This window comes from Moschus berezovskii, chromosome 25 (assembly GCF_049115385.1).
Source record: "Moschus berezovskii isolate FMDL1 chromosome 25, NW_MosBer_1.0, whole genome shotgun sequence".
Taxonomy (NCBI): Eukaryota; Metazoa; Chordata; class Mammalia; order Artiodactyla; family Moschidae; genus Moschus; species Moschus berezovskii.
Window position 1 is genome coordinate 28,843,079 of NC_142484.1, and position 14,782 is coordinate 28,857,860.

The 14,782-nt window shown below is 37.0% G+C and overlaps 1 protein-coding gene across 1 annotated transcript in view; it reads left to right on the forward strand.

Annotated features, from left to right (window-relative positions):
* The window catches only part of LUZP2 (leucine zipper protein 2), a 286,824-nt gene that overhangs the window by 259,052 nt on the left and 12,990 nt on the right, over positions 1-14,782 (forward strand). The window contains exon 7 of the mRNA XM_055416050.2: positions 13,854-13,949. Within this exon, the coding sequence (XP_055272025.2) occupies positions 13,854-13,949 (96 nt within the window). The remainder of the gene's footprint in view (positions 1-13,853; positions 13,950-14,782) is intronic.

Genomic DNA, 14,782 nt, shown 5'->3' on the forward strand with positions numbered 1-14,782 from the left:
AGGCAGATTCTTTACCACTGGAGCTACCTGGGAAGCCTGTATGTAGTGTGTACACTACAAAATGATGAACACAATAAGTCTAGTTACCATTTGTTACCATGCAATTAACTTCCAGTCTTCAAACCCCATGTCCTTCCACCGGCAACCACCAATCTGTTTTCTGTATCTGTGTTTGTTTCATTTTTTTTAAGATTTGCAGACTTCAGATATGAGAGGGCTCATATGGTAATTGGTATTTGTCTTTGTCTGGCTTAATTTCACTTAGTGTATTGTCCTCAAGGTCCATCCATGTTGTTTTCAATGGCAAGATTTTATTATTTTGTGTTCAAATAAAATTGCACTGTATTATTGTTGTTCAGTTGCTAAGTCATCTCCAACTCTTTGCTACTCAATGGACTGCAGCAGACCAGGCTTCGCTGTCCTTCACTATTTCCCAGAGTTTGCTCAAATTCATGTCCATTGAGTCGATTATGCTATCGAACCATCTCATCCTCCTCCGCCCCTTTTCCTTTTGCCTTCAATCTTTCCCAGCATCAGGGTCTTTTCCAAGGACTCAGCTCTTCACATCAGGTGGCCAAAATATTGGGACTTTAGCATCAGTCCTTCCAATGAATACTCAGGGTTGATATTCTTTAGGATTGACTGGTTTGGTCTTGCGATCCAAAGGACTCTCAGGAGTCTTCTCCAGCACCACAATTTGAAAGCATTAATTCTTCAGCACTCAGTCAAAGTTAAGTAATTACCACATCTTGGTTACAGTAAATAAATAATGCTGTGATGACTTTGCTGCTGCTGCTGCTAAGTTGCTTCAGTCGTGTCCGACTCTGTGCAACCTCACAGGGTGTGTATATCTATATATCTCTACAAGTTAGTGTTTTTAAACATTTTTTTTGAATAAGAGCCTCTCTCATACTTGTGAGGTGATATCTTATTGTGGTTTTGATTTCCATTTCCCTTATAGTTATGATGAACATCTTCTCATTTGCCTGTTGACCATCTGTATCTCTTTTTTAGAGAAATGTCTGTTTAGACTCTCTGAACGTTTTTTATTGAATTGTTGGGTTTTCTTGCTTTTGAGTTGAGTTCTTTATATAAAAGTTCATTCAAGTTTTTCTGTAACAGCTTTCGGGAAAAACCCAAACAAACTTTCTGGCCAACCCAGTGATTTTGGATACTGACCCATTATAGGATATATGATAATGGATGTACAGCACACTCACAAGTACTCAATTAGTGTTAGCTTCTTATGGTAGCCAAGAGATTATCAACTGAGCTGGTATTTCCATTATATAAAAAATTAAAATCATTGATGCTTTTGGAAATTTACCGATGATGCCACTAAATGTCACATCATGGCTGATGGTTTAATTCAGAAGAGCAGACTCCTGAGGGTGGGGGCTGGGGCATATCTTCCTGATCAGAGTTCCTCTAATGCTCATCACAATATATTGTGCACATGCATGCTCAGTTGTGTCCGACTCTTCGTGACCCCGTGAACTGTAGCCCACCAGGCTCCTCTGTCCTTGGAATTTTCCAGGCAAGAATACTGGAGTGGATTGCCACTTCCCCTGCCAGAGGATCGTCCCAAACCAGGGATCAAATCTGTGTCCACTGTGTCTTCTACCTTGTAGGCGGACTCTTTACCTCTTGAGCCATCGGGGAAGCCATGCTCATCACAATATACCGTGACTAACAGCAAATGTTAGATGGATGAACAAACAAATGAATAAATTAATAAATGAGGAATTTGGCAAAGAGAATGATCCCACATTAGCCAAATTACAGTGTGTCCCTGAGCAATCATATCTGTCTCTAAGGCTGTTCATATCCATAAAATAATTCTATCATGGAGAGTAAACATATTCATTTTCATGACAGCAGTGGCTATGAATTTTCATATTGGACATATGTGCTTTTCATATTTATCATTAGTCATGAGTACATTGTGAATTTCAGTATCCATGATATGAGCAGCTTTACCTTAGTACTTTCTCCTACTTATGTAATTATCCCATTTGAGGCTACAGTAGCGTCAACGGAAAAGTAAGCAGGAGGTTCTGGCCATTTAGTTTCCAATAGTTTGTAAAATGTTCTAATTTTATTTTTAAATATAACATAAAAGCCCTGAATGCCTATGACTGTCATTTTCATGGATGATGATACAACAGCTGTATCTAAGTTATCTGAGACATACCAAAAAAGTTTTTTTTTAATTTTTTTCCCAAAACAGTTTTATCTTTTAAATAAAAAAATCTTATTGTCCAGACCTTGATTAAAATACAGAATATGGCTAGTGAATTCATTGAATCCCTGTGAGCCTTTCATTTTGCCGCTGCTCATTCTCTAAGGCTAAATTTACTACCAGGCTGTAATCTATTCCAGAATCATTCCCAATGCAGTTAAAACGTGTATTGGAAACCCTCCATATCACCTGTGGCACCTTGGTATCGAAGGATGTAGATGACAGGGATGTTCGCTGGTTGCTTTTAAAAAGACACAGAAGCAGAATTTCCTACTCTCTTTCTACAAAACTGACTGTTTCTAAAACTGGAATTCATCATACTTTCATAGATTAGGGATTCCGTTTCCCACTAATACTGAAATCGGGACCCTTCCATGAATGCCAACCTGCTTTGCTAAGCACTTAAGAAATCCCAAGTGATGTTTCCCAGGTCTCTCAATGGGCAAAAAACAATATCCCCCTACTCCCTGCTGCTGCTAAGTCACTTCAGTCGTGTCCGACTCTGTGCGACCCCATAGACGGCAGCCCACCAGGCTCCCCTGTCCCTGGGATTCTCCAGGCAAGAACACTGGAGTGGGTCGCCATTTCCTTCTCCAATGTGTGAAAGTGAAAAGTGAAAGTGCAGTCGCTCAGTCATGTCCGACTCATAGCGATCCCATGGACTGCAGCCTACCAGGCTCCTCCATCCATGGGATTTTCTAGGCAAGAGTACTGGAGTGGCTTGCCATTGCCTTCTCTGCCCCTACTCCCTACATCTCCTTTAATCTGTGACTGATAAGATAGTATAATGATAATGGTGCTTTCCCTACCTGCTGCCAGTAATGCTGTTTCACCTGACTGACATAAATCCATCCCTGCCAATCTCTGGAGAAGGCAATGGCAACCCACTCCAGTGTTCTTGCCTGGAGAATCCCAGGGACAGAGGAGCCTGGTGGGCTGCCATCTGTGGGGTCACACAGAGTCAGACACGACTGAAGCAACTTAGCAGCAGCTGCTGCCAACCTCCCGACACGGTTGCCCAACTGTGCCTGAAATTGTCACACCCATTTGACACTGTAAATCCTGGACCCTTGTCTAGAGCCACTCTTCGCAGTTAGGAAGGTGTTGCTCTCTCCCTGAATTGTCGGTCCTCACTTCCTCCTCATCATTCCTGCTGATGCTGCTGAGCCCCAGCAGTGGCCCAGGAGAATCTCAAACTGCATTGCATAGCACTGAGACAATCAGAAACATGGCCTTAGTCTCTTTAAGCTTTTACTTTGTGGCTCAGTTGGTAAAGAATCTGCCTGCAATACAGGAGACCCGGGTTCAATTCCTGGGCTGGGAAGATACCCTGGAGAAGGGAAAGGCTGCCCACTCCAGTATCCTTGCCTGGAGAATCCCTTGGACAGAGGAGCTTTGTGGGCTACAGTCCATGGGGTTACAAAGAGTCGGACACGACTGAGCAATGAACACTCTCACTTTCCATGATTTTAAAAACAGACCTCCTCTAGCTTCTCCATATGCTTAATATTTCATTGGCACAAAATAGATAAAATATTTTAATTTTCAACATTAAAATATATGAAAAAAAATTCACTAATACTGTCTGAATTCCTTTTATTTTTTGTAACTTTTTGCCATTCACTTGTGCTTTGAGATAAACTCATATTTTGAACATATGTATGGTAGCCAAAATGTTGTCATTCTTATGTGTTCATAGACATAAGGTCACCCAACAATAACCGTTTGTAATATGTTAATTATTTTATGACATTAATGTATATTTGTCATGATAATTTTAGCAGTTAATGTTACTAGTAATTATACTAATAGTAGCTGGCATTTTTATTGAGTTGTGTTATACCCATATGGACTTATTTAATACAAGTCTCTAAAAGAAAGACTTATTATCCTCATTAAATTTCTTTTTCTTTTGAAATGACTTTAGACTTAGAAAAACATTAAGATAGTACAGAGAGTTCCTATATTTCCTTTACATCATTTAATGTTAACATCTTATATAGCCATGACATAGTTATCAAAACTAAGAAACTGGCAATAGTATAATACCATTACCAAACTACAGGCCTAACTTGGGTTTCACCAGGTTTTCTAGTTGTTGTTTTGGTGCTTGTTTTCTTTTCCTGTTTCAGGATCCAATTCAGGGAACCTCATTGCATTCTCTCATCATGTCTCAGTCTCCTCTTGTCTGACAGTGTTTCATTCCTTATATTTCCATGATCTTGACACTTTTGAGGACTACTGATCAGATATTTTATAAACTGTCTCTCAGTGTGGATCTGTCTGGTGTGTCTTTATGCTTAGATTGGGTCATGCATTTTTGTGAATAATACCACAAAAGCACAGACAGGACAGATTTCAGGAATATTCTGTAGTACAGATTATATTCAAATTATATTTTCAAAAATAAGTGGGAATGTATAAGGAAAACGATTTGGGGGAAAGTAGAAGAAATAAACATGGCAGAGAGAGCCAGGAGAGGAACCATTATAAATAATGGAAGACATGAAAACACTTTCTGTGAATCCATGTGTGTGTGTGTGTGTGTGTGTTTCTCACATACACTTGTGAGAAGGAACAGAAAGACAAGAAATGAAGAGAAACACATATTCAGAGAGAAGGAGAGGGACAGGGGGAGAGAGAAACTGGGCAACTAAAGAAAGAGGTTAAAGAGCGGGTTTTATAGGCACTTCTGTTTCCAGACCCAGGAATTTTCACTTAACCTGAACATACAAGGGAGCCAACAGAGGAAGATCAGCATTATCTGTTTCAGCTTTGTCTTTGATTACAGTTGCCCTGTCAGCATTTTGGAGGATGCAATATAGGGGAATGTAGGGAATCTGCTGGAGAAGGAAATGGCAACCCACTCCAGTGTTCTTGCCTGGAGAATCCCAGGGACAGGGGGAGCCTGGTGAGCTGCCATCTATGGGGTCACACAGAGTCGGACATGACTGAAGTGACTTAGCAGCAGCAGCAGGGAATCTGCGAGGAAGAGAGGTGGGGAACAAAGAGGTAACTATGTAATGTGGATGACTTTGAAAGCAAAGCTGAACATCTAAGTTGGAAGGCAGAATTAGGCAGACACTGAGACATCGCTGCTTTCACCTTTCCCCAGGTATGATTGCTTTCTTTGGGATCCTTAAAGGTAGTGTCCTCCTTCCTCAGTCCCATGCCTCTTCCGATTCTTCCCCTGGGCTCTTCACCTGGGGAGGCAGGCACTGCTCATCCTTCAGGTCTCGTTTATAATACCCCTTCTTCAGGAAAACTTATCTAACCCTCCAGATGGGTCAGCTCACCCTACCGTGTGTTGTTCCCTCAAAGTAATCTAAAATCTTAACTCATAATCATTATCCAAATTGTATTTAACTAAAGTTTCCTGGAAGTACTTATTTTACATGCAGTACTTCCATCGGACTGGGTGTTCCATGTGTTTTGTCCGCCATATTCTGGCCACATCATGGTCAAAAGCAGTTTTTGAGTGAATGAATGACATACATTTTACAACTTAAAAAGGAAGAGAGTGTGTTTAATGGTTGTGGCAAAGATGCTTATTTGTGAAGGGATGTAAATACTTTATATCAATTGTCCTTAATCATTTGGGATTTTGCAGAATTGTTAATTTTATAAAAGCAGTAGACTGTCTACAGAAAATAATACCTATAATTTAATACTAGTGGACATTATTTTAAAAAACTTTATTTTATAGGTTCTTTTTAGAAAGTTACAAAAATGAGTTTAGATTGAGAAGTTGGAAGGTTATCTGGGCATTCTGTGTTTCTAAAGAAATACTGCTAGACAGTAAACTTTAGCTTCTTTGTATTTCCAATAAAATGAGATGAAAGGAAATGCATTTAAAATTTTAACAGGAAAGTCTCAGATGAATTAAAGTTTAGTAACTGCAAACCATTTAATCTCTGGAGATTAACTGCTGCATTGTAAACATGGTTTTTCTAATGTTTTTCATTAGTATAGAGATGCTGTATTTGGAAAGCATTTTCTAAGAAATGTAGGTTTAAAAAACTTAAGCTTATTGAGTTAAGATATCAACTTTTCCTAATGAATTTTTAAAGTGGCCATTTAGTAGGATTCACTATGATTAAAAATTGAATATTTGAGTGAAGTCTATCATTTACTGGCTTGTTGAATTTGGGCAAGTCTCTTAACCTTTGAATTGTAGTTTCTTTATTCTTAAAAGGTAACATAGTTTGTTACACAGATGTAATGCTCATAGATTTTTCTAAAACACGGCAGTTCAGTTCAGTAGCTCAGTCGTGTCTGACTCTTTAGGACCCCATGAATCACAGCACGCCAGGCCTCCCTGTCCATCACCAACTCCCGGAGTTCACTCAAACTCATGTCCATCGAGTCAGTGATGCCATCCAGCCATCTCATTCTCTGTCGTCCCCTTCTCCTCCCGCCCCCAATCCCTCCCAGCATCAGAGTCTTTTCCAGTGAGTCAACTCGTCGCATGAGGTGGCCAAAGTATTGGAGTTTCAGCTTTAGCATCAGTCCTTCCAATGAACACCCAGGATTGATCTCCTTTAGAATGGAATGGTTGGATCTTCTTGCAGTCCAAGGGACTCTCAAGAGTCTTCTCCAGCACCACAGTTCAAAAGCATCAATTCTTTGGTGCTCAGCTTTCTTCACAGTCCAGCTCTCACATCCATACATGACCACGGGAAAAACCATAGCCTTGACTAGACGGACCTTTGTTGGCAAAGTAATGTCTCTGCTTTTTAATATGCTATCTAGGTTGGTCATAACTTTCCTTCCAAGAACTCTGTGAATATAGACTATTATTGTCATGCACCTCCTCAAAAAATAGAAGAAAAAGCAAATAGGACTATTTTCTTACTTCTATAGTTATTTCAACTTTTTTAATCAATAAGTGTTTACTCCCAACTAAATTAAGCCCATTGTTCCAAATTTTAATCAGAACACATCCGTGCACTCTTCCAACCCATTTTCAAATCATACTCCTTACACATATGAGCCACACACATCCATGTATGTGAGGTCAGTCAGGTTCCTGATGTATTCTAGGATCTGAAAATTATTGGCAATACCCCAGGGCATAAGCAGTGTATTTACTGATTATTATTCAGAAAATAAATTATTGTTAAATTATTCTTCTGATATAAAGATATGTCATTTTGAAATATTAATAAACATATTACATGTAGAATAGTTAGTGATTCAGTTTAGTAGAGCAGTATTCATATTCAAAACTTCAGAAACACTAATAATATTTTATTTTTCATGATTAATTTAGAATAATTATCTCGAATAAATAATGTATGCAATTATTTATGTTCCATTTACTTCATAATTTATTACCAACTGTTTTTTTTAAGAAATTAAGGTTAGAAATACCCATGAAGACTTTTCCTTCTCAGTTTCCATAGGTGTTATTTTTATAGTATATAAAATTGTGTGTGTGTGTGTGTGTGTACACATAATTAACTCAATTGTGTGGTAAAGACTGAAGTTACAAACACAAACCCTGTGAGTAACTGTGTCTACAGTTATCAAGATGTTAAATATTATTGTTTACATACCATCTAAGCTCTCTATTACTTAGTGGATAAAGTCTAAACTCCTCAGTCTGGAGGTCAAATCTACCAACTGCATGACATAACTGATTTCTCCACTATTTTTTTTTCTCATTAAAGCATGTTCATTTGTGGCTCAGCTGGTAAAGAATCTGCCTGCAATGCGGGAGACCTGGGTTCTATCCCTGGGTTGGAAAGATCCCCTGGAGAAGGGAAAGGCTACCGACTCCAGTATTCTGGCCTAGAGAATTCCATGGACTGTATAGTCCATGGAGTTGCAAAGAGTCGGACATGACTGAGCAACTTTCACTTTCACATTTACTAGTTTTCATTCTCACAAACCTCATTTTGTTTTAGAACTCTCTTCTTTTTACCTTTTCTGAGATACAAATTCTCTTTTCCTTATGTCAAATCTGATTCTATAAGAATAGTCCTCAAATCAAGTCTCTAGCTTCAATTTCTCCATCATATTGCTTAAAATTCTTTTGATTAAAATAAATCTTGCTCTTATATACAATATTTTATAATTTTTAGCATTTTTTATTTTATGACTAATCTATTTCAGAAGAAAAAGAAAACTGTAAAAGATTTTAAAACAGCATAAAACAATCTCATAATTCCACCAAGTAGATAAAAATAATTCATACTTTCTTTCAGAAACTTTAGTACATATTCATTCTAATACATTTTCACAGTACAGGATGATACCATGTGTAATGTTTTTTTAACCATTTTACATTAACAAAGTATGAAGAATTTCATATTTCAACAATTTTAATATATTGACAATTGTCAATAGATATATTTATAAATATAATTATTTTATGTGTTTACCTAAGTTGTATACATAATAGTAGAACAAATACACATAGGTCCACCAACCAACATTGAAAACATGCTTGGAGCATTATCAGTATGGCTGATATCAGCTGTGCATTCATGCACAATTCCTACCCTAGACTTTTACTAATTTCTAAGCTCTGTGTGTGTGTATTGTACCATATTACCTTATGTTCAGGACAGAGAGGGAGATAAAGCAAGGAGAAAGCATTGTCCTTTCAATTTGTTTGTTTAACAATCTGGGCCATCTCCTCCCAAAATATTTTTAGTTATCATGACAGACATTTTTTCTGGTCACTCACTCTGTCTCATTTTAGTCCTTGAATTAAAGGTCAAGAAGGAATGATTCTGGGAAGATTGTTATTGGATGATAACGGTGCCACCCCTGCTGATGATCTGTTCTGTTAATAACCTGTAAATATATAAAACCATAAGAGATATTTACTAGAACAAAATTAATGAAGATGTAGAAAAATAAAATGCTGTGTTTGGCAGGTTTACTTTAATTAACACATATGGGTATTTGTACCCTTCAAGTATAGCATAACTTTTACATCCATTATTTTCTTTAATGTTATTAAAGCAATTATTAATACTTACTTGTTCAAAAAGCAAGCTTTAGTGAAGTTAAAGCATAGTTTAGAAAACTAGACCCTAACTAAGGTCAAGAATACTTTACAGATATCCTCTTTCTTTTTACCAGTGTCTCATAATACAGAAACTAGACCCCTGCAGAAAACTATGTGATTTGAGGGTGAAATAGGGGCTTATATAATATTTAAATAAGTGGTTGACACATCCTGTCAACGACTATCACACCTAGTAGAGAAGTATTAAGATGGAGTTGAATGAACAAAAAATTGGCATCTGATAGGTTGTGTTAAATCACTAGCTCTACCTGTTTTATTTTGGTGACTCAGAGGATGTTAGTCTTAGTTTTCTTTGCTCAAAAGATGGAGCCTCATAGAGTTCAGATGTGACCTCATCTGAAGAGTTCCATGATGTTTCTGTTCATCAAACAACTTCCTTTAGTCTGCCTTGATGTGAGATGTTACAGAGCTGAAAAAGGCATTGTTCTTGCTTTTAAAATGTTCCTGATCTTGTTTATTGGTCAGGACTCCTGGGAATTAAGTCAACAAAAAAGATGATTTCAATCACTTCATTCATATTATGGTCCTCTTTATAAGGGAGATATGTCCTCTTCCATCCAATTCACTCACTACTCCCCAAACCCTACTTCTGGCAAACACCAATCTGTTTTCTATAATTTTGAGCTTATATTCTTTTTTTTCCAAATTATATATGTATATATAATTATTTATTCAGGGACGGGGGAGCCTGGTGGGCTTCCGTCTATGGGGTCACACAGAGTCGGACACGACTGAAGTGACTTAGCAGCAGCAGCAGTTGACTTACAGTGTTTAAAGTACACAGCAAGGTGATTCAGTTATACATATAAACATATATTACTTTTGAAAGTATTTTCCATTATAGGTTATAATATATTGACTGTAGTTTCCTGTGCTATACAGTAAACCTTTGTGCTTGTTTATGAGCTTATATAGTTTTTCTTTTTTTTAAGTGAGATCAGGCAGAATTTGTCTTTCTCTGTCTCCTTATTCCACTCAACATAATACCCTAAAGTTCCATTAACATTATCCCAAATGGCAAATTTTCATTATTTTAATAGCTGAATAATATTCCATAGTCTATATACATATATACCATATATTCTTTATCAGTGTGTCCAAATGATATACTCTTAGGTTGATGGGGATGCATTTAAGTGGAATTGCTGTACTATATTTCAGTTCTATTTTTAAATTTATTAGAAATAACCATATTGTTTTTCATAGCGGCTATACCATTCTGCATTCCCACCAACAGTGCACACAAGGTTCCCTTTTTCTATGTCTTCACCAACACTTGTTATTTCCTATCTTTTTGATAAGATCCATTCAAACAGATGTGAGGTGCTATTTCACTGTGGTTTTGATTTGCATTTCACTGATAATTAGTGATTTTGAGCATCTTTTCATGAACCTGTTGGCCACTTGTTTGACTTCTTTGGGAAAAAGCCTATTCAAATCTTCAGCCCATCTTTTAATTATATTGTTTTGTTTTGCTTAGTGTATTGTTGAATATGATTTGCTAAGATTTGTTGGGAATTTTTGAACCCATATTCATCAAGAGTTATTTTTCTTGTTTAGTCACTAAGTCATGTCTGACTCTTTTTTAACCCCATGGACTGTAGCCTGCCAGGCTCCTCCATCCATGGGATTTCTCAGACAAGAATGCTGGAACCAGTTGACATTTACTTCTCCAGGGATCTTCCCAACCCAGAAGTTGAACCCATGACTCTTATATTGGCAGTTAGATTCTTTACCAATGAGCCAACAGGGAATCCCTCATCATGAATATTGGTCTATAATTTTATTTTCTCATGGTATCCATATCTGGTTTTAGTATTAGGGTAATGCTAGACTGATAAAATGAGTTTAGAAGTGTTCTCACCTCTTCTATTTCTTGAAAGAAATTGAGAGGAATTTCTTGAAAAGAATTGCTATAAATTAACTATTTTAACCAACCAGTCCATTCTAAAGGAGATCAATCCTGGGTATTCATTGGAAGGACTGATGCTAAAGCTGAAACTGCAATACTTTGGCTACCTCATGCAATGAGTTGACTCACTGGAAAAGACTCTGATGCTGGGAAAGGTTGGGGGCGGGAGGAGAAGGGGACGACAGAGAATGAGATGGCTGGATGGCATCACCGACTCTGTGGACATGAGTTTGAGTGTACTCCGGGAGTTGGTGATGGACAGGGAGGCCTGGCATGCTGTGATTCATGGGGTCGCGGAGAGTCGGACACGACTGAGCGACTGAACTGAACTGAACTGAACTATTTTAATTGTTGGATAGAATTCACCAGTGAATCCATCTATTACTGGATAGTGGTACATGGGGAAAATGAAACATTTATCACCACTAAAGAGATGTGAGCTACCAAGTCATAGAAAGACACTGAGAGACCTTAAATATATATTACAAAATGAAAAAATCCTATCTGAAGTGGCTATATACTGTATGATTCCAACGATGGATATTTTAGAAAAGGAAAAACTATGGAAAAAATTAAAAGACTAAAGGTTGCCAAGGGTGAGGAGGGTAGGGATGAATAAGCAGAACACAGAGGATTTTTAGAGCAGTGAAAATACTATGTGTGATAGCATAATGATGGATACATGTTACTAAACATTTGTCCAAACCTACAGAATTTAATCTGAGAATGAATCCTAATGTTAATGTACACCATGGACATTCAGTGATTATTCAGGAACTTTGGCTTTGTGGACAGTCCCTATACCTCCCTTATCAATTTTTTGTGAAGCTAAAACTATCCTAAACAACAAATAACAACAGCAACAAAAATATTGCAATTTAGGTGTTCTTGAGCTAATTTAGTATGGCAGTAGAAAATAGGCCCTCCAAAGTCATATGTAGTGTCTAAGACCCTAATTTATTTATGTGCTAATCCAGAACCAGAATTCACATGTTTTTAAATGCCAAAATACACTATAATTCCCCAAAGTCAGTTCCCATTCTTTGTTAATTCATCAGACTCAATAAGGCTTCTTTCTTTTTGAAAGAGCTATTTCACTGATAGCAAATGCCTACATTAAGGAATGCATGTATTATGTTTAATGCAACTAGTTCTAAAAACAAATATTATGTTTTTGTATTTAAAGTAATTTAACTTTTCATGCTTTATTGCTCACATTGATGAAGTGATGTATAATTTCCTCCAGTCTTTAAAAGAAATTAATTTATGTAATTTTCTTTCCTGAAGCAAGTTAAAATAACTCTTGTAAACAGATGCAGAAGTTGACAAACCAGGCAACCCAGTTGTGAAATATATGAACACAAGGGTAGACTTTGCCAAACTTATGAGGAGGAAAACTGTACTGTCATTCTTCCCACCTGCTCTTTGTGAACTTAATAGTAAATGAAGCCCCTTTTATATCTTGTCCAAGTTAGCCAAGGCCTACAAAAATAGATAGGCAGATAGACAAAAGCTTTTATTCTGCTCCTATTTCTTACCTAAACCTCACCACCAATATCTGGAAGCATTTTCATAAATGTACAATATTTGCATAAGAAAATATAATTAACAAACATTAACATTTTGCCATATGGGCATATTTATATTTTAAGGAAGATATTGAATACCTACTCTTCAATGTAATCTCCATCATTGGTGAACCTGTGTTATTTTTTACAGCTTATCTAGCTGGGTTAGTTTTCCTTCCTGTTGGTTTCAATAGCAAATGGTTTCTATTTCAGCCCTTATGTTGTTCTGACAGTTTTATTTTGTTGATTTGACTCCCAGTATCACTCATGTCTCTGTGTTTACAAGCAATAAATATTGACCCTTACCAAATTAAATGAAGGAGATTTTAACTGTAGAACATCAGGGGCTCATACTATCTGGGAGAAGGCAGAAGTAACAAAGTTGGGGACAAGCAGAAACAGAGGCTGCTTCAGAAGACTGAAAATGTGAACCGTAAGAAGTGTCTTGTTGTAGAAACAACTTGGACAAGTAAACTTACTGAAATTAATATACCTATTTATAGCCTCTTTTTAATCTAGTCAGTATTTAGTTCCAAAAATGAAAGTTCCAATGACCTAGTTTGGATCACGTGCATTTCTGTGTAGAAAGTATCACAAAGAAATTAAGAGAAATATGTAGGGTTTCTTGAGCTATAAACCAGTATTTGATTGGTAGATGAAGCATTGGAGTCAACCTAATTCTTTTTGTAACTTACAGTGAGATGTTAGAAAATATCATATTTCCTATTAAGAAAATAAGATGTGTACTTGTTATTTCCCAGATAAGATAGATATGAGGTTAAAATAAAGAGGAAAGATAGGATTCCTGTTTTTTTGAAGAACCAGAATCCTTAATAGTTTATTATGCAAGAAATAAACATTTGCAGTAGGAAAGTAGTCCTATTGGACAACACTCATACAAAATTGAATAGAAATTATTTCATTCAATTTCACAGTTAATATTTAAGGTACAGTTAAGGTCTCTGATATATACACATTTTCATGTTATTCCTTTTCTTTGAGTGTGAGGTTGCCATTATAGAATGTTTTACAAAAGTATTAGGAACTCTGATGAAACTATTTCTCTCTTAATGTTCTCCTTCTCTCCAGCCTCAAGAAATCACTACTGAAGTGAATGAAACCCCGCAAATTGAGACTACAAAGGAAGAGGTTCTACTCAGTACCCCTGAGTGCGACACTCAAATTGTAAGATTCATTTTACATGTTTTTAACAACATTCAACATGAAAACAAGGACAGGACATAAACATTTTAAAAATCCTAGTTTATGCCACCATGAAGCTATCTATTTATATGTAATATCTACTATCTAAGGACTTCCCTGTAGCTAAGATGGTAAAGAAGCTGCCTGCAATGCAGGAGGCACAGGTTCGATTCCTGGGCTGGGAAGATCCCCTGGAGAAGGGATTGGTTACCCACCCCGGTATTTTTGCCCATAGAATTCCATGGACAGAGGAGCTGGGTGGGCTACAGTCAGGGGGTCACAAAGAGTCGGACATGACTAAGCAGCTGACAATTTTCTTTCACTTCTGCTATCTAAACATTGTACTTTTCATTTGAAAATGCAGATGTCCTTTGGATATCAGTCTCGTGGTTATTCCAGTAAGAGGTGTAATCAGACAATTAGGAATATGAAGATGCCCTGGAGAAGGGAATGGCTACCCACTCCAGTATTCTGGCCTGGAGAATTCCATGGACAATCCATGGGGTCGCAAAGAGTGGGACAAGACTGAGTGACTTTCACTTTCATAAACTTGAAGTGCCAGAGAGAAAAGGTGGTCATTCCCACAGTCATATGACAGGAAGCTGTTAAAAAATTGAAAGCAAACAAAACTCCAAACAAAGAATGTGATTCAATAGTATTCTCCCCATAAACCAAATAAACCTTGAATTATAGAGATACTACAATAGAGGAAGAGAAATTTTTACCCTTCAAATGATAACAGGAAATGAGGAATTTGTACTCTGTGCTTTTACTCTAAAAAGTGTAATGAAATTTTAACTCTGGAACTCTGGCAC